The sequence below is a fragment of the Rattus norvegicus genome, chromosome 6 (genome assembly GCF_036323735.1).
Source record: "Rattus norvegicus strain BN/NHsdMcwi chromosome 6, GRCr8, whole genome shotgun sequence".
NCBI classification, from domain to species: domain Eukaryota; kingdom Metazoa; phylum Chordata; class Mammalia; order Rodentia; family Muridae; genus Rattus; species Rattus norvegicus.
In genome coordinates, this window is record NC_086024.1 from 46,542,066 (window position 1) to 46,564,799 (window position 22,734).

General features: G+C 46.5%; 2 protein-coding genes across 14 annotated transcripts in view; one reads left to right on the plus strand and one right to left on the minus strand.

Annotated features, from left to right (window-relative positions):
- The window catches only part of Asap2 (ArfGAP with SH3 domain, ankyrin repeat and PH domain 2), a 163,065-nt gene extending 155,461 nt beyond the window's left edge, over positions 1–7,604 (plus strand). For 3 of the 6 annotated variants that reach the window (XM_063262069.1, XM_063262070.1, XM_063262072.1), the window contains 3 exons: positions 2,588–2,637; positions 2,918–2,988; positions 3,322–7,604. In XM_063262069.1, the coding sequence (XP_063118139.1) occupies positions 2,588–2,637; positions 2,918–2,988; positions 3,322–3,585 (385 nt within the window). In that variant the 3' untranslated portion in view covers positions 3,586–7,604. 6 annotated transcript variants of the gene reach the window in all.
- A 324-nt stretch (positions 7,605–7,928) lies between these two features.
- On the minus strand, positions 7,929–22,670 carry Itgb1bp1 (integrin subunit beta 1 binding protein 1). 8 transcript variants are annotated; one of them, XM_006239980.5, is made up of 8 exons: positions 22,496–22,670; positions 19,157–19,185; positions 15,908–16,036; positions 13,470–13,548; positions 11,673–11,809; positions 9,568–9,660; positions 8,917–9,066; positions 7,929–8,452 (listed from the first exon to the last, which is right to left on the minus strand). In XM_006239980.5, the coding sequence occupies exons 3-8, from the start codon at positions 15,977–15,979 to the stop codon at positions 8,381–8,383; spliced, it is 603 nt and encodes a 200-aa protein (XP_006240042.1). In that variant the 5' UTR covers positions 15,980–16,036; positions 19,157–19,185; positions 22,496–22,670; the 3' UTR covers positions 7,929–8,380. The 8 variants fall into 8 exon arrangements, with proteins under 8 accessions (XP_006240042.1, XP_038967879.1, XP_038967880.1 ...); XM_039111951.2 differs by having other exon boundaries at positions 15,908–16,180; positions 22,496–22,648; XM_039111952.2 differs by lacking the exon at positions 22,496–22,670 and adding an exon at positions 22,146–22,477 and having other exon boundaries at positions 15,908–16,180.
- Between the last annotated feature and the right edge of the window lie 64 nt (positions 22,671–22,734).

Here is a 22,734-nt window from a genome sequence, read left to right on the forward strand (position 1 = left end):
TCCTCCTTCTTCCCTTCCCCCTCCTTCCCTCCTCCCTCCTCCCTCACTGCTCTCTCTCTCTTCCCACTTCCTACTTCCTGTATGGTACTGCGGATGGAACCCAGAGTTCCACACCTTCTATGAATGCACTCCTCACTGAGCAGCCAGCTCCAGGCCCAGCCTGACATTTTGAAATCAGAATATCGTATGTACTACTTTGCCAAGACATCATTCTAGAGCCCGAAGTACACATCCTCACCGTACTATTCATAAATGGCGATTTAAGGTCGACTGCTGAGTCATGCTGTCACACGTATGCTTCCCAAGCCCCTATGCTAGACAGCCACGGACTGGGCCTCTCCCGGTCTGTTTCCTTCCTCTTCCTCTTGTAACATTCTTGGGTTCTCTGGCTGCTAGATATTGCTTTTTAAGGTGCCAGGTCATGTCTTAGAATTCTGGACAAGAAACAGTGGACTCCTGGTACTCTCCAGGCAGATGAGAACCATGGCACCAGCCAGCAAGCACCAGCTCCCAGCGTCCTCTCATGGCTACTTCCCCAGGGTTCACAAAAGCCAAGCTAGAACTGTGGATGAGTTTTCTATCCAGTGCTGTCTCACTGGTTTTAATCCAATTGAAAAGGGAGGCGTGGGATGACAACACAGATGATGTTAGGGTGTGGCTTGTCTACGACAGATTTGTGCAAATGGACCCAGGTTGCTTCCATATAAAGGAAGACATGGTGTATATTCTTTGTAAAGGAACCACCACCACCACCCTGCTGCCAACTATTTTGAACATGATATAAATCTGTCATTTCATATTTGTTCCTTTAGAGCAGGAGACAGCAAGAGCAGGCCTACAGGCAAGCTGCCGCCGCTGCTTATGTCCATGAGTCACAAGCTGTCAGTGGGTTGTGTACTTACACGTGGTGGGTAAAATTCTCAGATGAGACTCTTTCATGGCGTGTGAAATTCCCGGGACTCAAGATTTGTGTACCAGTGTCTTAGTTTCTCTTCTCTTGCTGTGAAGAGACACTGTGACCAAGACAACTTACAAAAGGAGTCAGTCTACTGGGGCTCACAGTTCCATAGTCAGAGGCCATGATCATCAGGGTGGAGAGTGTGGCAGCAGGTAGGCATGGCCCTGGAGCAGTAGCTGGGAACTTACATCCTGACCCACTGGCACAAGGCAGAGGGAGAACGAACTGGGAATAGGATGGACTTTTGAAGCCTCAAAGCCCACCTTCAGTGACACACCTCCTCCCAAAGGCCACACCTCCTGATCCTTCCTAAACAGCTCCACCAACTGGGGACCAAGTATTCAAATACATGAACCTAGAGGGGCCACTCTCATTCAAACCACCACACTTGCAAGTGAAGTTTCGTTGGCATGGCACACTCTGTGTACTGATACACCATCCATGGTACCTTCCCACCTCGGTAGCAGACAGAACTGAATAGTTGCCAGAAAGACTAACTCACAAAAATGTATCATTTGGATTTTTACTTTTTTTTGTACTAGCCTAGGTTGGTCTTGAACTTGTGACCCCTCTTCCTCCCCGGCATTGGGTGCATTCTCTTTTACCTGGCCTTTGAGGACTATGGTTCTCTGTTAAATATCTCATGTGAGTACTTCATTTCTGAGATGACCATAGAGTAGGAAGTTGGCTACTCCACTTAATACCGTCTGCTAGGGCATACACGCCTAGAGGCAGTGGGAATCAAATGGAGCCTTGGCTTTTATGGTTTTCAGCCCTTTGGAAAAAAAATAAGAATACAACCAAGACTTGTTCTTTTCCTTTTCATCCTGAGGCTGCAGACACCAGCACCCACTGGGGCTGCAGAGGAAGTGTCTGAAGGAAGTGACCTGCTGTGGAAAGAATCCCTTTCCAGGCTGCCTCCCTGCTTCCTCAGCCCCTCCCAAGGCTTGCCTGCCAAGTTGTTTGTCTCACTAGGTCCCACCAACCCAGCTAGACAACTGAGGGAAAAGCTTCCCTCTTAGCCCTTCACAGACCCTGGTCCCTTTTCACTTCAGAGAATGAACAAAGCTAATGTCTCACTTCCTGTAGACAAAAAGCCACCTCTCTGCATATCTACCAGTGGCAGGTCTGAATGGGTAGAGCCCCCCTCTGCCCGCTGTGAGAAGTACTTGTTTCTCTATTGCATGGCTATAGGAACAAGAGTTCAACAGGCTTGCGTTCAGCCTCTTGATCACGGCATTGGTTCCCAGGGCAGGCAGTGCGGAGCTCAGAGGCGTGGGAGGCACGGACTTGTGGTGCCTACACAGATGCTGGCAGAGCCACGCAGGCCTGAGGTTAAGCTTCAGCCCCTCCCTTTCACATGATGATGAAAGCTGGGGCTGGAGTGCGCAAAGATGAAGGGAGGCAGTGATGGTTGCCTAGCTTCTTTCTGCCCTGTGTTAGGATCAGGACCTAGCACTTGGCACTGGGCCTTTTCCCTTTTCAAGAGTGGGGAGTAGGCACAGGTGATGGGGACAGGACAAGCACAAGCTTAAGCACTGATGGCCTGATAGGCAGGAGGGGTCCTCTTAAGGTTGGAGCAGGTAGGTGGCCTCAGTGATCAATAAATCTGTATTTCTTTCCTTATAGGACTGACAAGCCAACCCCGCTGATCAACAAAGGACAGCCAAGAGGACCTGGTAATTATTTAACTTGGAACAGATTGTTTCTGCAGGGGTGGGATGGGGCGGAGTTGGGGTTAGGGGGTGTGGATTTCTAGGTCAGGTATAAAAGAGGGAAGTCCTCTGCCTTGTACATGGCCTTTTCTCCTGACACGACCAAACTTGTGGAGAGTCCTGTTTTCAGATATAACCCGGTGATTCTTACAGTTGTCTTACAGTTACAGTGGATGTGGCAGGGGTGGGGCGTCTTATAAAGTTGCTTTGTCTTGGCCCTAACGCAGTGGATCTCTCTGAACAGAAGCTTCGGGTCCTCTGTCCAACGCCATGGCCCTGCAGCCCCCAGCACCCATGCCTAGGAAGTCACAGGCCGTAAGTGCACAAGCCTGCTATGCTGCCTATTACGCCACTGGTTAGAGGGTCCCGAGGCAACCAGGGTTGTTCCTTGTTGGGAGGGCTGGGGCTTCTTTCTGGTGCTGTTTGACGATGGGGGAGCCGCTGGGAGTTTGGCCCGCTGCTCGTAGCCCCCATGAGCGCCAGACTCTAGGTGTTTCATTTCCTGCCTCTGCCCCACTTGCTTGACCCCTGTGGGTTCGAGCCTGGGTAAGAAGCTCACGAGGCAAGCAGAAGGCGTGAGGCCCATTCTCTCCTTAAGAACTTGGCTTCCTACCACCCTAGCCCTCAATGCTTCCTCTTCTGATGTAGACCAAGTCAAAGCCCAAGCGAGTCAAAGCGCTCTACAACTGCGTGGCTGACAACCCGGACGAGCTGACTTTCTCTGAGGGGGATGTGATCATTGTGGATGGAGAAGAGGATCAGGAGTGGTGGGTGAGTCGGGGTGGGGCCACGGGGCCAGCGTACAATAGAAGCTCTCAGCCCAAGCAGTGTGGCTCTGGGGCTGCTACCAGACTGATGTGCAGTACCTGCCTCATCCTCTGTGTCTCCTGTGTGTCGGGCACCTTCCTCTGAGTGGACCTAATCTGTCCCTCAGGTGAACACCTCACTATTATGATGGGTAGACCATTTAGGTGACATTTTCAGAGCACACTTGACCTGAACTAAGAGCTTCGAGGTCCCAGACTTTTGCATACAATCCTTCACCACCAATTTATGGAGCAAGGAAGGCATCCAGGGAGCTGGGCTCCAGGAGAGTCCTCTTGTCGCTATGACCCCAACAAAATCTCTATGCTGCTCAGCATCTAGGTAGCATAAGAGCAGCATGGGCTTTGGGCTTCTCCCAGAAGCCCTTGAAGCTCAGACTCAACCATTTACAAGCTGAGGACCTTGGTTGGCAGCAGGCGCTTGGATCTATAGACCTGGGTGACATCACCGGGGGTTAGGAATAAGCCAGTGGAATGAGGTAGACACAGAAAGCACTCACCGGTGCTGCCACCCAGTGGCCACTCACGGCCCTGCTGCATAAACAAAGCCTAGATTCAAGTATTTCAAAAGGTACCTCAGGACTTGAGGACTTTGCTTGTCATTCACAGGAGTTTGACCTGATCTGTAACTGCCCCTCCTGCAAGCCGCCCTTCTGTTATCTGACCCCTAAGTTCTCTGCCTCCAGTGAGTCTGGGGCTCAGGCTTGTGGCACTGCTGTTGGCTTGATTACATTCTCCTTTCTTAAAGCAGCTGACAGAAGATGAGCATTCCCATCTGCTTCCCTCAGAACAGGGCCATTAGGGGCCATAGCTACCAAACTCCCTCCTCCACAGGCTGAAGAACTCCTGTACATGGCTGGGCCTGGTGAGAACCCAGCATTGTCTGAGAACCTAACCTTGCCCCTCCATGTAAACACCGACCATTACCCATCCTTTGGAAGCAGATAAGGAATTCACACCATCTTACGTAGTACCATACGGATGAGACTCCAACCTGACACAGGCTTAGTCATATGTAACATATGGAAAATTCAGATGGGTACAAAAGAAGTAACTTAGCCTTAGCTACAGAGCCTGCCCCTCCTGAGGACCCACAGTTCTCATTGGCATTTTTGGGAAAAAAAAACCAAACCAATAGTATACTTTGGGATTTTCCCTTTAGAGTTTGCCAATATCATAAACATGGTTGAGATCTATAACTGTTATTATCTAGACTGAATGTTTTTAAGCCTTTCTACAAATGCCTGATAAAATATGAACGGAGCCACATCATATTTTTGCCAAGTTATATGACTTTGAGTATAATTTCCTCATTCATGTACTAAGTGGGGAGATGGCTTCCCTGGTGCCTTCTAGATCGCTGGGGCCCAGGGGCAACATCTGTATTCACCTGTAGCCACATGAGGGCGTACAGGGCTTGTGGAGGGAGGCAGGAGCTCCAGCAAGCACAGACAGGAAGGAAAAAGGAAGTCCGGCACGGCGCAGTGTGCTTCCCGTCATCCTTTAGCAGGAGAGATTCCTGGGCAAACGCAGATGTTAGTTTCCCCTCTGTGTCTGTGGCACTTGTAACCCACACTTGCTCATTTCAGATTGGCCACATTGATGGAGAGCCCAGCCGCAAAGGAGCGTTTCCCGTATCGTTCGTGCACTTTATTGCTGACTAAACTGCCACTGAACAGAAGCCTCTGTTTCACCCTTATGTTCCATTTTGTTACTGGTCCCAAGGCCAGCCATACCATTTCCATGGACCGGGTTGTACGGCAGCCCATCTTTTCACGATCCTGTCCCATTCTGAAAACTCAGAGGCAAGGTTTATATATAAGCAGGATTTTCTTTTTTTTTTTTTTTATATAAGTTGTGGTTTTCATGCAACATTGCTATACTTCTACTAGGAAAAGCGGAATTTCCTAAAAAGGGGGGGATGAGAAGCTATTTAACCTTATACCCAGGATCCTGTATTTCCAGGAGTAACTAAGCAAAAAACCAGCTTCAACAAATTTGAGGGATTCTTATGGCTTTCCTTAGCCCAGTTCTCACGTTGGTTATCTTGTTTAGCACAGTCAGGTTAGCAAGCCAGCCCCATACTGCTTCCCAGTCTGTCGCCCTCCCCTGGACTTTGACCACAAATGCCATCCATTCACCTTTAAAGACATGTATCCCTTTGAAACTCAGCCAGTGTCTGTTCAAGGCAACTTGGCAAGTTATATGTTAGCCTTGTACTTTTCTGGACCCTGACTGTAAGGGGGCAGCTGTCATGACCTCCTGCATGTATTACGACCCGTGGTTGTGAACAGTCATGCCTAGCATACTACTGATGGGTTATTACAGCATAGCTGACGGTGGTCTGTTCTGCACCGGGTGTTTTTAAACTGCAGATCCTGAATTTGGTTGAACACTAAGGATGCTGAATCGCAAAGCAGCCCTTCAAACTAGCTTTTATCGTATGCCTGGGTGTTTTAGGATTTGCCGTGTTCAGCGTCCCCTGTCATGCAGGAAGCAACTGTACAGAAGTAGAATACGTGGTGCAGGCCACAGTAAGAAGAGCCCATTCCTCCATGTCCTAGTGCGTGCTCCTGCCTTCCCCTCCCAGCTCCTGGGGACACCTGCTCGGCTTAGTTCTTGTCTTTTAATAGGATTCTCCAAGAGAAATGGTAGCTACACTGTCTTGAAATTTAGCCTATCCAATTGTTTGTATTCAAGAGCATATCAGAAATCTGTAGATCTTGGGGAGCCCAGTACCCCCAAACGTCCCATTTACACTACGTAAGCCCATCACATCACTCCTAAACTTACAATCTGTGGGGTGGGGGAGGGGAACTAGGTTGTGTGTGATAAAAATCATAACTCATTAGTTTCATGAACTTGACTGTCATACCTCTGCTTAGTAACTGTAAGCAAAAGAGTCATGGTTGGGATATGGGAAATGAGAGGCGAGCATAGAGCTTGAACAGAAGCTGGAGTGTGAGCAAAAGGAATGGACTATGGATTAAGGATTGAGCTCGACAGTGAGGCGATGTTGCTGCCAAGGTGCAGCACTTAATCGAAGCAGCCCCTTCTTTACTCTCTGTGCAAGGCTCTTACAAGCTCGGAGCTTCCCTTTCTTTGTTTCTTTCAAGGAAAACAGGACAAACTGGAATGTCTTATGATGCTACATAGTGACTGCTTCCTGTCTTTCAGATTCTGGGTGAAAACAACGTGTTAGATCTGTAAAGTCAGTATCTCTCTCTCTCTCTCTCTCTCTCTCTCTCTCTCTCTCTCTCTCTCTCCCCCCCCCACCTCTCCCCACACTGCATCTGTTTTTCACTACTTGCTAATTTCTGTCCTTTGAGCCCTTCTCCTAGTCACGTTTTTCGTAGACTGAAGAGCGTGACCAGATGCATTTTGCACATTGCACTTCCCAATACCTTTTACAGTGCCTCCCGCCCGACCCCACACGCATCTGTCTCATCGGTCTTTAGTGACCTGGTGCCAGCTCTGAGGAATCTAGTTGATTTATGTCAACATTTTACCTCCAGTCCCAAGCTAATCTATCAGGTTCACTGGTACATAAATACCTAGGAAATATTTTTCCACTCTAATTTGGTGGCGCTATTGTGCGCTAATGGATAGTACTTTTTACCAGAAGAGAAAAATCTATTGACTTCCCTCCTAATTATCCTTTCTGTTACTTGCTCTTTGCAAATCGAAGAGAAAGCAACGGAAAGGAAAGCATTGTAGATATCTATTTATATTTAAGGTTTACATTTTCATGAGAGTCAGCTGCGGAATTCGGGCTTCTTTTATTTTATTTTTTTAATTTTTTGCCGCTTTCCATCATTCTGATGTGGAGGGCGGATGACTCAGAAAAGGGTGCACAGACTAATGTCATCTATTGAGGGTGGAGAATGACCTGTAGCCGAGAACGCTATTTTGAGATGTATGATATTCAATTCATTCACTTGATTACTTTGGTCTGGTTGCAGCGCAACTGTATATACTGTATAACCTAGACGGATTATTTTCATTGTCCTTATTGCAGTGATTTATAATTAGGGCATGTTTAATAAATTGACTTCCCGTTAACCAGTCATTTGACTGGAAAAAAAAAATAAAGTTCTTTTAAATGGACATGGTTCTCATCTGTACAGTATTAGCTATTAGCACCCGGCGACCAGCAGGTGTCCTCCAAGGTTCTCGTAACTCTGTGATAAAGTAAGTGTGCTGGGTATTATCCTGACAATACCCTTCTGGTAGGAGGCTTTTCATCCTAAGCTGACACTGTCAGTCCAAGGTCATGTGAAATCGAGGTTCCCCAGTCTAAACCTCTGCTTGTTTCAGTTCCAAGCGAATGATCCTGAGTCCATGAAGCTACAGGGGCAAGTCATTCAGAGCAAACTTGGATGACGTGTCCGTTAATCTTATTTGCATTTAAAAAAAGACGGCAGAGGTCGCTTTATCTTTCTTAGATTTTATTTTTATGTGTACAGGTGAGTGGCTGCATGTATGCATGCATGTATGTATGTATGTATGTATGTATGTATGTATGTACACCACATGTATGCCTGGTACCTAAGGAAGCCAGAAGAGGAGGTCGGATCTCCTGGAACTGGAGTTACAGGCACTTTTGAGCCACCATATTGGTGCTGAGAACTGAACCCTCTGCAAATGCTCTTAAGTACCAGGCCGTTTGTCCCGACCCCAAGGTTTCTCTTTAGTCCAGAAAGCAGGTAATTTATTGGACGTTGACCTACTGTTAACGACACCTTTTAGTACAAGACCAATATTTTATAAATTACACTTTAGAAAACTGGGTCAAGTTTTACACCCTCTAACAGTCTATGGCTGCAGACGGATGCAGGAAAAGGTGAGCTCTCAATGGGTCAGTTTCCACTTGTCTGCAGAGTTCAGGACTTGTCAGAGGTCAACACGGAGTCAAACGCTGTGGATAAGACCTTGCAGATTGCTTGGGCTTGTTCCTATATTGTATAAAGAGACACAGTGTTGGCAGAGGGTGATATATGACCAACACACATTGTACAGAATTCTCAAGGAACTAGTGAAAAGAAGATAAGAGTGCAAACAGGTCTATACATTCTCCAGGAACTTACCTGCCTACCTCACATTGCTTCCCCCAAACCTATACATCAGCACCTGCCTAGCCGGTAGGCACTCCAGCAGACACGGCAGTAATGGCTGGTGCTAAGTAAGCCTGAGACTAAGAAGATGGCAACTTGGGAGTAGGGGGAGCTTTGACCCAGCCCAGCCAGGTCAGTGCTGCCCAGCAGAAGCAGCTCCGGCCTGTCAGAATAGCTGCTGACCCAGGGTTTATTCATTCTGAGGATGGCTCTTAGGCAGAGCCTTTCCTCAGCCTGTGAAAGCTGTGGAAGATCACAGTCTCACCATTTCATCTATTGAGTAAGGACAAGCCAAGATCTCTCACCAGGCTGTTACACTGGTAAACCCACAGGCTGTATTCTTCATTGCTTGCATCGGTGGTCTTGAGTGCCAGCAAGCTCTTCCCGGCTCCCAGGCCATCATCGTAACACACCATCCGGATGATTAAATACAGGGCATGCCTATGCAGAACACCCTGCGGAAATCACAAGACCTTCAGAAAGCTGGGGCATGGCTGCCGATGTCTCTCAGGTCTCGGGAAACACATAGAATGCTGTAGGAGGCTTAAAAAGGTAGGTCCACAGATCTGGGAGAAGACTGTTCAGCTTCTCAGCCCAAGGGATACTAGTATACCTAGTTATGGGGTGACTTGCTTTCAGGATCACACTTTCCTGTTTAAACCCAGAGAAACAGGAACAGGGTCATCCACATCGCAGGAACTGTCCACATCGCTGCCTGGCCTCCACGCCAACCAACAGCTACTTCATGGGGTGGCTTCATGGGGTCCCTAGATAAAACTCAGTGGGGGGCCACATGTATGTGGGAAATATAAAAGAAGCCCATGTTCACGCTCAGGAATGAGCAGGACTTAACCCCAGCAGTCAGGCAACCACACAGGACACAGGAGTCTAAGTGAGGCCATTAAGGACTGGGGCTCCTGACCTCATAGAATGTATTTACTGAGCATTGCACTTACATGCTGATCCATGGTCGAGACTTTTATGCCGTACTTAGAAACGCCCAGAATAAACTCCTCTTCCATGGGAACAAAAGGTAACTTTCCATCTTGCTTTAAAGTGAACATAAAGCACATCAGACATTAAAACCACAAGTTGAATCTTAGGTTCAATTAATTGCATTTGAGATCTGGTATCACAGCCTCAGACTCTTTAGAATCCAGTCTGTACAAGTATTTCACCCCCAAATTCAGATTGCTCCACTCCCCATGTACTGCTGTCCTTTTGTGGTGTAAACACTGATAGAAATGGAGATCCTAGCCACAAATCCTAGTGACATTAAAATATTCGCATTATTAAGCAGGGTGTGTTGATGCAAACTTTTAGTCCTAACACTGTGAAGGCAGAGGCAGGCAAATCTCTGTGCGTTCAAGGCCAGCCTGGTCTACACAGTGAGTTCTAGGACAGCCACAGCTCCGTACTTTATCTGAAAACAAAACAAAACTTACACTACTCAGATTTTAAAATCCTCGAAGCTCATCTTCAAGTCAGGACAAGGAATGACTGGGAAGTTAGGTAGCAGGGAGCATCTGTTCTCACAGTCACTTTCTGTCTGACTGCTAAGATACACTAGTTACAGATTCCAGGAGGATTACAAACTGTTGGTGAACTAACTCCACTCACAAAACTGTCAGCCACCAGTGTGAGCTGTCGGGTGATACCTGATCATCCCCTGAGCCCCAGCAGATCACCTGGTCCCATCTACCCAAGAATGTTGCCTAATTTGTCTTCTCAGAACAAAGATACTACTGGCAGATAAATGTCCTGTGCTGGGCTGGAGAGATGGCTCAGTGGTTAAGAACACCCGACTGTTCTTCCAGAGGTCATGAGTTCAATTCCCAGCAACCACATGGTGGCTCACAACCATCTGTAAAGAGATCCGATGCCCTCTTCTGGTGTATCTGAAGACAGCTACAGTGTACTTATATATAATAAAATAAATCTTTAAAAAAAAAAAAAAAAATGTCCTGTGCTGTAAGTGGTTTGTGGACTGATGAATTACAGTAAATGAGCCATGTCAAGACGCCTCGGCTCTTGGCCCTCCCTCCTAATACTAAGAGTAATAATACCCTGCCAACCATTGCTCACAGATCTAAGACAATTACAAGGATCAAAATAGTGCTACTGACAACGATGGCATTTTACCAAACAAAAGCTCTGGTGGCTGAACTTAGCCATCCTTACAGAATGAAGAGAGTGCTAATAGAGTTCTGAACATCTTTCCGCACAACAGTATTTGTCACTTACACTTTGTTTGAATGACCATATTCCAAGCTAAATCTGGGATAACAGGCCCTACCAGAAGTTCTGCTAAACTGCAAATTAGATTCACTAATTTTCCGTGTAATTTTCTGAGTATATTTTTCAAAGCCCCTCAGCTTAATTCTTGTTGGAAATGGAGTATAAGAAAGGAGATACGCTAGCAGTGGTGGCACACGCCTTCAATCCCAGGACTCAGGCAGAAGGCAGGCAGATCTCTGAGTTCCAGGACAGCCAGGCCACATAGAGGATCCCTGTGTTGAAAAAGACACACACACACACACACACACACACACACACACAGAGAGAGAGAGAGAGAGAGAGAGAGAGAGAGAGAGAGAGAGAGAGAAGGAGGGAGGGAGGGAGGGAGTGAGAGAGAGATGATTTTTGGTTGGTTGGTTTTAGGGTTTTTTGTTTTGGGTTTTTTTTTTTTTCTTTGTTTACTTGCTTGTTTGGTCCATGTTGTGAGTTTTTTACATTGTGAGACCAGATCGATGCGATAAGGCTCTGAAAGATTGCTTTAGAGAAAAATCCAGAGTCTAGGCCGTCCGTGCAATCAGTTCTTCAATCAAGCAAGGATACCAGTCAACCCCATAAAGTAAAACATTCTATGCCTGGAGAAAAACGGCTTCTTCCTATGAGTCTCCCTCTCCGGGGCCCCTGGCCCCATCTGTGACTCCATGCCGACTCAGGATGAGATCAGCTTTAGCCAAAGATATCGAGTGCCCTGCAGTGAACCCAAGAGAAGGCTGCACGTTAGCAGCCGGAGGCTTCAGTTGGAACCCAGCTTTGTTCTGCCACTCACCTGGGCGACATCTATGTAATTTATCAGGTCTAGTGGTCCTTCGAGGCTCTTCCCCTCAGACACAGCCAGTTTCTCGATGGCACCAACGTACTTTATTCGGAACTCAGCACACGTGTCTAAATTGCTGTTACTTTGTCCTAAGATTACAACAGACGTTGAAAAGTGATGCATTCTCACATTCTCAGTCCTTTTATATATATCATTATATATGTTATATATAAAATATAGTATACAAATAAAGTTAAAATATATATTATAAAACAAGACTGTCATTAGAATATAATCTGAACTATAATGTTAGCTTTTGTTTTAAAGATTTATTTTTATTTTACATGTATAGGTGGTTTACCTATCTCTATAGATACGTATCATATACATCCAATGCCTGAAAAGGCCAGAAAAGGGTGACGGATCCCCTGGAACTATAGTTGCAGACAGTTCTGAGCTTTCACGAGGTACCCAGGAACCAAACCAGGGCCCTCTGCAAGAACAGCCAGTGTTCTTAACCTCTGAGCCATCCCCAGCCCCGGTTTCATTTTTGTGATGTTTCATTGTGTTCACCGGGCTGGCTTAGAAGTCACTTTCTCAGCCTCCCAGAGTGCTGGGATTAAAGGTTTACTCTCCCACATCAGCTTTTGATTTTATACTCGTTTTTGAGGCAGGGTCTTACCATCTAGTAGTTCTAGCTAGCTTAGAACTCACTATGTGGACCAAGTCGGCCTCTAACTCACAGAGAGCCACCTGTCTCTAAGTGCTGGGATCAAAGGCAGGCACTACCATGCCTGGTCCTACACCTTTTAGTTACAAGCTTCTAAGTGCAAGATGTTTTGATGATAATAAGGAGGAAGCTAAATTTCTACTAAGCTTTTCCTCAGTGACTGCCTACACCAGATATATAAAAATCTCAAAAATAGGGGCAAATGAACACTGAAGACCTTCATTTCAAAATAAACAGGATTTTGAAAGCCAACTAGATAATGAATGGTGCTGTTATAATACACAGCTACTGGCTACTTGACTTCTGACTCAAGATACCTGTCCTATCATTCTGCCCGAAACACCAACTGCTTTTTTAATTTATATAGAATAATGTGAAGGAGAGGGTGTCCCTTAACAAATGGCACTGAGATCTCCAGTATAGAAACTCTAACAAAGGACTGAGGCACGGTGCTAAGGAAATGCAGTGCAATTATATTTATGCTGTTGTGAAGGAATCTGACGCCATCGTTTTAACATCTGGAGGTAAAGACAATGAATTTTATGTGCCAATATTATTTTAGGTAAAATAAAAATACAGTTTATTTCCAATTACTAGGTAATTATGGAGCTCAGTTAGGAATCTCCTAATTTCTAAAGATTTGAGGTGATTGTCTAACTGCACAGGTCTGGGACATACATCCTCATTTCCTGTGTGTCTGCTGGTCATCTCATCTGGACGCAGCCTTTGAGGCTAACGGTTCCTAAATCCTTCACCACTAACACATCTGTCCTCTTCCCATAAACATTAAGCCCAAGTATAATTCAGTCTCTGCTACCCTGCCTACTATTTGGAACTGCTAAGTCACTGCCACAGGATGTTTTCAAATGCTTGCTCTCAGACCCACGGAGAACACTGCCTAAGTGCCTACCACACAACACCCTCACCCATCTCACCAAACTGTGCTCCATTTCTGAACTTCCTACAAGTGGCACAGGGGAGGGAGAAAAAAAATGGACCAGGAGACATCACTCTACCACACAAAACACCAAAGTAAATACAACATCAGTCACCAAGCCTTGCCCGGCCCCTCCTCGTACCTGAGCTTTTAGTGGAGTCTGTATCGAGGCTGGCGACAGTGCTGGATCTTGAAAGCCCTCCAAGGCTGGAATCCACAGACTGAGGAGAAAGACCGAAAGACACATGTCTTCTCTGAGGCAAATTACTTACTAAGCTGAGCTGACACAGCATGTGGTCAATGATTCAAGCAGACTGACTGCAGCTAAAGACACTTTCCACAACAAACTTCAAAAGCCACGTGACAGGTGACTGCTCCTGCAACTACACAATACCGGATGCATGTGATGCTGGCATCCTCAGGCCGAGGCAGTGCCTCACTCTGCCTTACACTGGAGCCTTCATGAACGTCTCTTCTTGCTTCCTATTCCTATTTCCATGGAATCTCAAAAGAACCATGTGCAGAAAGACAGGTTCTGAGCAACGTCTCTGTCTGATAAGTGAAGAGAGACTAGACTCCATGAGATCTCACTCCTCAATATCTACAGATAACTAAAGATAAAATAAATCTTTAAAAATTAATTGAAAAAATGTAGACCAAGCATGGTGACCCTAGCACTTGGGAAGGATAGAATCAGGGGATAAATGTTAAGCCCTGCTATAGGAGACCTCGCTGTGAATTAAGGCTAGCCTGAGCTACCTGAAACCCTATCTGAAGGAGGAGGAAGAGAAAAGAGGCTATATACTGTGGGCAGTGGACAGTGCCATCAGATAGAAAACTTGGTAAGGTGGAGTGGATTCAGAAACCCCGCTATCCTTATACCTGAGGACCATAGGTGTTTCATTTACTCCCAACCAGGTTCATATCCTAGAACATGTGACCATGATGCCTCATGGAGAAGACCGTGACAATCAGTCATGTAGGGGCAGCAGCGCCTGAAGCCCCTCCACATGAGGGGCTTCCTTAACGTCTCAGACCAAGCCACAGAAAGCATCTGCTTTTAGACCCCAACTCACCCCCAAATGTATATAAGACCCTGTTCACAAGGAATAAAGCACTCGAGCGTTATTTCCTCAAAGGCCTGAGAGCGTCTGTCATACAGACTACTGCAGCCTCTTCCTGCTCAGCGGCCTCCACGCCCTGCTGGCTTGCAGAGTAGCTGTACTGCACTGACTGCAGAGCAGTGGAGGCAGTGGTAGAGACCCAGCAACTTGCCTTCATCCGACTCTCCCTTCCCTTTGGAGAGCGCAACTCTTTGGCCGCTTAGCCAGGGCCAAAGCCCCAGTGTCCGGAACACAGAGTGGCAATATATGGGTCATTCGAGATGGGTTTAACAGGTAAGAGTACTTGTTGCCCATGTCCTACCACCTGAGTTCAATTCCCACTAACCGCATGCATGGTGGAAGTCTAGATCTAACTCCTGCCAGTTGCCCCCCTGACTTCCACAAGCCACACAATGTGCCTCAATACCTTAAATAATGTTTTTTAAAACTTTTTTTTTAAGAAAAAATAAACGTTAAATCAGGGCTGAGGAGATGGCTCAGCAGTTAAGAGCATTGTCTACTTTCCCAGAGATCCTGAGTTCAATTCCCAGCAACTGCATGGTGGCTCACAACAATCTATACTGGGATCTGATACCCTCTTCTGGCATGCAGGCATACATGCAGACAAGCACTCATATACATAAAATAAAATTTTTAAAAAATGTGTTTTAATGAGACCACTCATAGCTTTAGTCCCTGTTGTTGTAAAATTATAAAAAATAAAATGCTGTCTTTTACCCCCACTAGATCCTGTACTGCAGTGCCCCAAGATATCTAATACGTATCTTGCCAGAAACACACATCCCAACTCTGTGGCATCCCAATTACTCTCCCAAATTCAATTCTCCACATGAAAGACCACACAACACAATAATCTCTGACCCAATTGATAAGATATAATTGCCCACCTAAACATACAAAGTCCAGTACACATCCATCCCTTAAGAACACTCATAACAACCTGTAAGGGTACATCGTGGAATCTTAACGTCAGCCTCCACATTGTCCTGCCCTCTCTGCCTTCTCTCTCCTCTCTCCTCCTCTTCCCTTAAACTTTTCTCCCACCCCCTTCCTTTTTGTCCAATGACAGGCCTCGTTCTATCCTGTACCGGCCCTCACCTGTACTTTACAAATTAAATGGGGAGAAGGTTCTGAGGAAGTCACCAGAGTCCTGAGTATGTGACTAGGCACCTTGACTAGGCAGCCATCCTTGGGGCAGTGGAATTAGCATCAAAATAGAGATAATTCCAGGACAAACCCAACAAGTCCCACTTAGTGGAATGAATTTAAAATGTTCAGGAAACATACCAAAATAATAAAATTAGAGCAAACACGGAGTGGCCCCATAGTGCAAAAACAAGAATTATAGGCAGGTAGGATGAGACTGTGGATCTGGCCATGGCTAGTTCACTGTGCAGAGTCGGTTAGGAGAGGCATCCTCAGTGCTCTGTGCTTCCGTCCCAGCCTGGCCTCTTACCTTGCTCTTTGTACTGATTTCACTGCTCTGGGAACTGCTGCTGCTGTGTCTCTTCTTGCCTTTGCGAAACATCTTTCACCATAGCTTGGTCAGAGAAGTTGCCCAGTGGAAGAAGTGTTGTCTCCAGTACTGTCAAGAAAATCAACATAAGCCGGATAGTGGCGCACTTTAATCCCGGCACTCAGAAGACAGCGGCAGGCGGATCTCAGCGAGTTCAGGTCAGCGTGATCTACAGAGTGAGTTCCAGGCCAACCAGAGCTACACAGGCCAAGTCTGGAAAGGAAAAGAAACGAAAGAAAAACAACAGCAGACCATGTTTTGCACAGCATGAACAGAAACCATCAGCCCTTTCCACATCTGTAGGTTTGTTCTTTTTACTTCCCTTGGATACTACTCTTTTTCACCTTTTTCCTGTATTAAATTATAAAAGGCTGCTCTGGGAATGAGGCTCAGTGGTTTAGCGCTTGCCTAGCAATGTGTGAGCACCTGGCTTCAAACCCTATCCCTCCCTTAAAGATTTTACAGACGTGGCTGGAGAGATGGCTCATCAGTTAAGAGTGCCTGATGCTCTTCCAGAGGACCTGAGTTTGGTTCTTAGTGACAGCAGGTGGCTGGCAACCACCTGCAGTTCCAGCTCCAGAGGATCTATTGTGCTTTTCTGTTCTCTGATGGCACCGACATACCTGTAATATATACACACAAAAACACACGTGCGCGCGCGCGCGCACACACACACACACACACACACACACCACAGAGACACACACAATTTACACAAAACCAGGGCAGGAGAGTTGGCTGACTGGTTGAGAGCAGTTGCCTCAACCTGAGAGCAGAACCTGGGTAGGTTCCTAGCACCTCACAGCAATCTGTAACTCTAGTTCCAAGGGATCTGATGCCCTTTTCCTGGCCTCTGTAAGCACCAGGTGTCTATGTGGCTCACATACGCACATGCAGGCAAAACACTACTACACGTTTTAATTCTTCTAAAGATTGACAAAAAGTGAATGAACAAACAAAAAATCCTGTCATAGTAATAGGTGAAAGTCCTTTCTTTTCCTCACACTAACACGTGCTGCCCAGGTCTCGAAGATTCAGAGGCTACACTTTTCAGGTGGTTCAAGATTTGACTAAACCATGTGACATGTTATCAACCAAGACACCGAGATCCAGTTCCTTCAGGCACTTGGTAGGGAGTCCGGGCTAAGGGGTAAGGACTAGCATTCACATGCCCCACCTCTAATATTTTGAGACAGGGTCTCTCGGGCTAGGTGGGACTTGAATTCAACCCAAGACCTAGGATGACCCCAAACTCCTGATCCTCCCACTTCTACCTCTAGAGTGCTGAGATTATAGGCCTGCACCACCATGCTCTCTTTCCCACCCTTTGAGACAGTATCTCCCTATGTAGCTCAGGCTAGACTTAAACTCATGATTCTCTTGTCTGAGCTTCCTGAAGGCTGGGATGACAGGTAAGGACAGGTATCTCCCTATGTAGCTCAGGCTAGACTTAAACTCATGATCCTCTTGTCTGAGCTTCCTGAAGGCTGGGATGACAGGTAAGGACTTCCACACCTGGTAATACATGCATTTTCTTTTCATAGACAAAGACATTTAAGTGAAAATCTGATATAAAAACACACCTAGGCTTCAGCTCCTCACCTCCTTGCAACAAGAAAAAGCAGGAGCGTAAGGAAGGTGAGATACAGTTTTGGTAGGGACATGGCCTTCATAGGGACAGAATGCCCTGGTTCCTGCCCCCGTGAAAGCAGGTGTGGGCCTCTACCTTTCCGTAACTGATGTGGGCATCATAACATAAGACTTGCTTGTATAATAATGTACATATTTTCATGTTTCTCCCAAGAATGTCCTCCTTAATGACTCCATGATAATCAGAGACAGCAGGCAGAGTCCAGGAGGCAAAGGTGTGGCTAATGTGGCAGCAAAATGGTGCCTTCATGACCACCCTTAAGACTGTGGGAAAAAACTCTAAAAATGAGAATTTGAAAATAAATCATTTCTCAATTATGCAAAAATATAAGGACACAATATAGATTGTATAAGGAGCTTTACAGATCTAAAGAAACAGGCAGTTTACACTATCAGCCAGCTTGTCAGAATGATACAAAGACAGGCAGATACAAATGCAGGTTCCTAAATTCAAGGTCAGCCTGGGAGAAAGCAGACTTAGACCCAGGTGTGGTCAGGATGGCAATCTCTGGACTAGGTCCCACCCAGCTAAGTTTACAGAGGCAGGGAGATCTCTGAATTCTCTTGCAATGTTAAAAGAATACGTGTGTTTGCTCTCTCCTAAGAATTAAGGGCTGGAGTCACAGATGCTGACTCACAGGATAATAAAAGGGACCTGGGATAAATAACTAAATTGATACGTAAAGAAAAAACTGGGCTTTGGTCTGTATCAGATGAGCTCACAAAAAGAGATAGCAGCTCTTTTTGAAATTTTTCTCTATCGAGAGCTGAGCTATCTAAAGATCTCTGGAGACCAAATACAGCTCTTTAAGAAGTTTTTCTAACAGGATTTCTGATTTTAGTTGGAAAATCCATAGAGAGCGGACACAGCTCTTTCAGAACGTTTCCTAGCAGCAATCCAGAGAAGGCTGTCCGAAGAGCGAATTCTCTTTAAGATTTTTTTTGGGGGGGGGGGGGCTTTCTGCTTTCATTTGGAAATCCAAAGAATTACCTTTAGAATATTTCTAATAGGATTTCTACTTGGTCGGAAGATCCAAGAATTGTTTTATAGCAGCTTTTCTGACTTTGGTCAGAAAAACCCATAAACTGTCCAGAGAGCTTTTAGAATTTTACTAGCAGAGAGAGCTGCTGTCTGGAGCAGAAAGCTAGCTATCTCAAAGAGTTTTTAGAATAGCAAGAACACGCTGTCAAGAGCTGTGCAGAACACACACACACACACACACACACACACACACACACATACACACACACGGTGGGGAGAGAGAAGAGGCAGGAAAGAGAGAGGGGATCGGGGAGAGATCTGGAAAGCCATCTCAGCATCTCAATCGTGGGTCTAGGCCGCCAGCCTGGACCCACGATTTGACATCATCGTTTGTTTTCACCGCTCTCAGACACCCCTTCTCTCAGGAACCCGGACCTAGCTGAGGCTGGTCCTTGGCATTCTACAGATCATGCTTTTGCCAGAACCAGATACTTGTATTGTCCCCCAAGGTTCCACACACGACAATGGGCAGAGCAGTTTCCATTCCCCTGACTCACCCAGTCCTCCTCAGGCTGAACACTGGGCCCTGGTGGGGGAAGAAAATGAGTGAAATTGGTAGTGGGTAGATGGTCAAAGCAAGCCCAGGGCTTCTGTGTTTGTAGAACCTTCTCTCAGCCCACCTTCTAGGCCACCTGCTATGGTGGCCTGTGCCTGGGAGTTTAGTCAGCCTCTCACCCAAAACCCTTCTCCATGTGTACTTTATTTGTAGCAAGAGCTGACTCATCCACTCAGTCCTGAATAGGCAGTAAGCGCCTAGACACTGAGGGACTCATGGCACAAGGACAAAATTGACCCATGGGTAGGTGTGTGTGTGTGTGTGTGTGTGTGTGTGTGTGTGTGTGTGTGTGTGTCTTCTTTTAGTGGGAATGAGTAGATCAACAACAACAAAAAATATTAGGGAGCAATCATTCCCATGAGGAAAATTAAAAGAGAACAGCAGAAGCAAAAGGAGAGAAGGCCCACAGCCTGTAGGCCACAGGTAAGTATGGTTTGAGCCTAAGAGTCTGCAGAGGTGTTTCCCCAGCAGTCAAAGAACAGGACCAGATTTCTGCTTTATAGACCCTCACTGGGCACCAGATAGGGAGCTAACTGCCTGAGGCGAGGGCAAAGGGAGTTAAAGGTTATTTGAACACTGTGCAGAACTTGCTGCAAAGGATAAGTCCACATCAAAAGATGCCTGTAGTGAGGCGGGGATGGTCCTAGGGCTGTGCTAAACTTAGCAGTACCATGCTGGTGGTCTATGATAGTTTTTTTTTTTTTTAAGATTTATTTATTTCATCTATGTGAGTGTACTGTCGCTCCCTTCAGACACACCAGAAGAGGGCATCAGATCCCATTACAGATGGTTGTGAGCCACCATGTGGTTGCTGGGATTTGAACTCAGGACCTCTGGAAGAACAGCCAGTGCTCTTAACCGCTGAGCCATCTCACCAGCCCTGGTCTATGATAGTTAAAGTGCTGCTGTATGACATACTTATATTCTAGTGCTATTCTGGTGCAGACTTCTTGATATTTACAGAGGATTGGTCCCATAACCACACAAATGCATATAACCTACACACACCCTCCCTTACACCTTAAATCACTTCTAAATTATTTAGTGTAACTAGGCAAGCACCCTGCACTGAGCTGCACATTATATCCACTGTGAGTGCTACGGAAATAGTTGTTACGATGTATTATTTAGAAAATAATGATAAGGGGGGGAAAGTCTCCACTTGTTTAGTACAATGGCATTTTGGTCTTGTTTTTACAACACAGCTTTAAAAATCTGGGGTTGTTTAAATCTCAGCATGCAGAACCCACCAGATGTGGAGAGATGACTACAAGTTTAAATGCATGCCTACATATTAATTTTAAAAGTTACTTAATAAAATGTGGTCCTGTTGTTAGTAGAATCTTAAAGCATCCCCACAGATCCTTGGCAATGATTTGGAAATCACTGAGGCCTTTACAACTTCTCAAAACTTGCCTTCCAGCACCAATCCAGGAACACAGAGGGGGAAAGAATTGGTTGGTCTTTGATATCTACTTCTGTTCTGGATGCGTGTAACTTAAGTAAATTGTTCTTGCTTCTAAATTATTCATGCATTAAAAACGATCCAGGAGGTGCTGTCTGTCAGCTGAATGTTACCCAGATTCATCAAATGCAAAAACTGCCAGAGCCTGATTGTATCACCCTCCCTTCAGACCTGCTCCTCCCTCATCTCTCCTACTCAGGCAATTAAGCCATCACTGGAAGAAACCAGAAAATCATCACTTCCCCATTGTTCTTCAACCTCCACATCCAGTTAAGGACCAGGATCCCAGCGTGAGTGGCAGAGCATTCTGCCTCAGCTTTGTAGCCAGCCCCACATCTTTGGGAGACTGATGGCATTCTTTCTCCGTGAGTGTGAGGAATCCTCCATCTGTAGAAAATGCCCCCACTACACAGTTTGACCAATTTAAAGAATCTACAAACCCACTGAAGATCCTTTCAGGATAAAAGCCCTTACGAAAGAAAAAAGAAAGGAAGGAAGGAACAGAAAAGAAGAAAAAGAAAGAAAGAAAAGAATGAAGAGAGAGAGAGAGAGAGAGAGAGAGAGAGAGAGAGAGAGAAAGTGCAAAGGAGTAGAATTCCTCTGGAGCTGGTGTTGAGTCTCCAGCACCGTAACTTGGATCCTCAATAAGAGAGGTAGAGGCTCTTACCCACTGAGCCAGCTCTCCGCATTAGTGATCTTGTCCTACAGGACCTTCTGTGTAGCTCTAAGGTCTGCCAACATTTTCGCCAAGCAAAAGATAACAATGGTTTCTGATCAGAGACCAGTATTAGGGCCAGCTGGTGCCCTACAGTAATGGACTAAGTAAGGTCAAATCTCTCCAGCAAGACACCCAGGGCTCTCTAACCACTCTTTTCTCAAGTTTATCTTCCACAACAAGCTACACACTGAGTTAATCTCTCAGAAACGCAAAGCCACCTTGGTTCTCAGCGGTTCTAAGCTCCCTGTGTGTGTTCTTATAACTATCCAACTTTCCCTCCCACAGAACTCTCATTTTGTACGTTTCTTGGCAGCTACTTGCCTCGCACGACTTAACTGAGGCCTTTCCTAAGAAAGCCTTCCTTGGACTTTCAGATTGGACTAAAAGACATGAGATCACAGCATTACAATATGGCATCTTCTACTTAAAACTCTCACTCCCTCAACTAACTAGTGCAAGGTGAGGCTGAGGTAGTTCTCAGTGGATAGACTGTGGCGGAGGAGAGCTCGCTATAGGGTTCTGAGAATTGCCTTGGGAGGTGACATCCAACATACGACTAGCACTGAACTTTAACATCGCCAACCGAAACACCAGGTGCTCCAGAAACCGCTAGCCCTCACTCCAACCCATCTGGAGCAGCCGGTCCCTAGGGTCATCGGAGCCTTCGGAGCAGTGGAAACGCCCAGCTGCATTCACATGAGTCAACCAAGCCAGAGATTCAATAACTTGCCCCACATCAAAGTTTACTTTGGGGATCCCGACAAGATCAGGCTTCCAAAGCTCTCCGCACATATGCCTCGCACAAGTGAGGATGTAGACCGCTAACTCCAACCCCAACGGTGCAGCAGCCATCAGAGAGAGGCCTCAGGCTTTTGCGGAGCCTGGTCCCCGGGCAGGCAGGCAGTAGACCTCTCTCAGGAACACGGGTCCCTCCCAGACCGGGCGCTGACTCCTCTTCCTTTCCCTCGGTTTACACTCAGTGCGTGCCTCCGCCTCGGGACAAGGAGGGAATGGGGGGGAGCAATGGCTGGCTTCGGAGGACTCCCCCCACCTTCCCCGCGTCCTCTGGCCTGGCTGGGGCGAGGCCCGGTTCTCACCTCTCTTCCTCGGTTCGTCCCCCGGTCTCCCCCGCCTTGCGGGGTGTGGGATGGTCCTGGAGCGGCGTCCGGGAGGCTACTCCCGTTCGTAATCCAGCTCCATCTTTGCCAGTTTTCCTGCCATGGTCCGCTAGGCCACGCCCCTAGCATGCGCAGGCGCAGCCCTTAGGCCTCGCCTCTAGTTCCTGAACCGCACCGGGGGAACCTATGGAACCTCGTTCTCCGACCGGAAGTTGGAG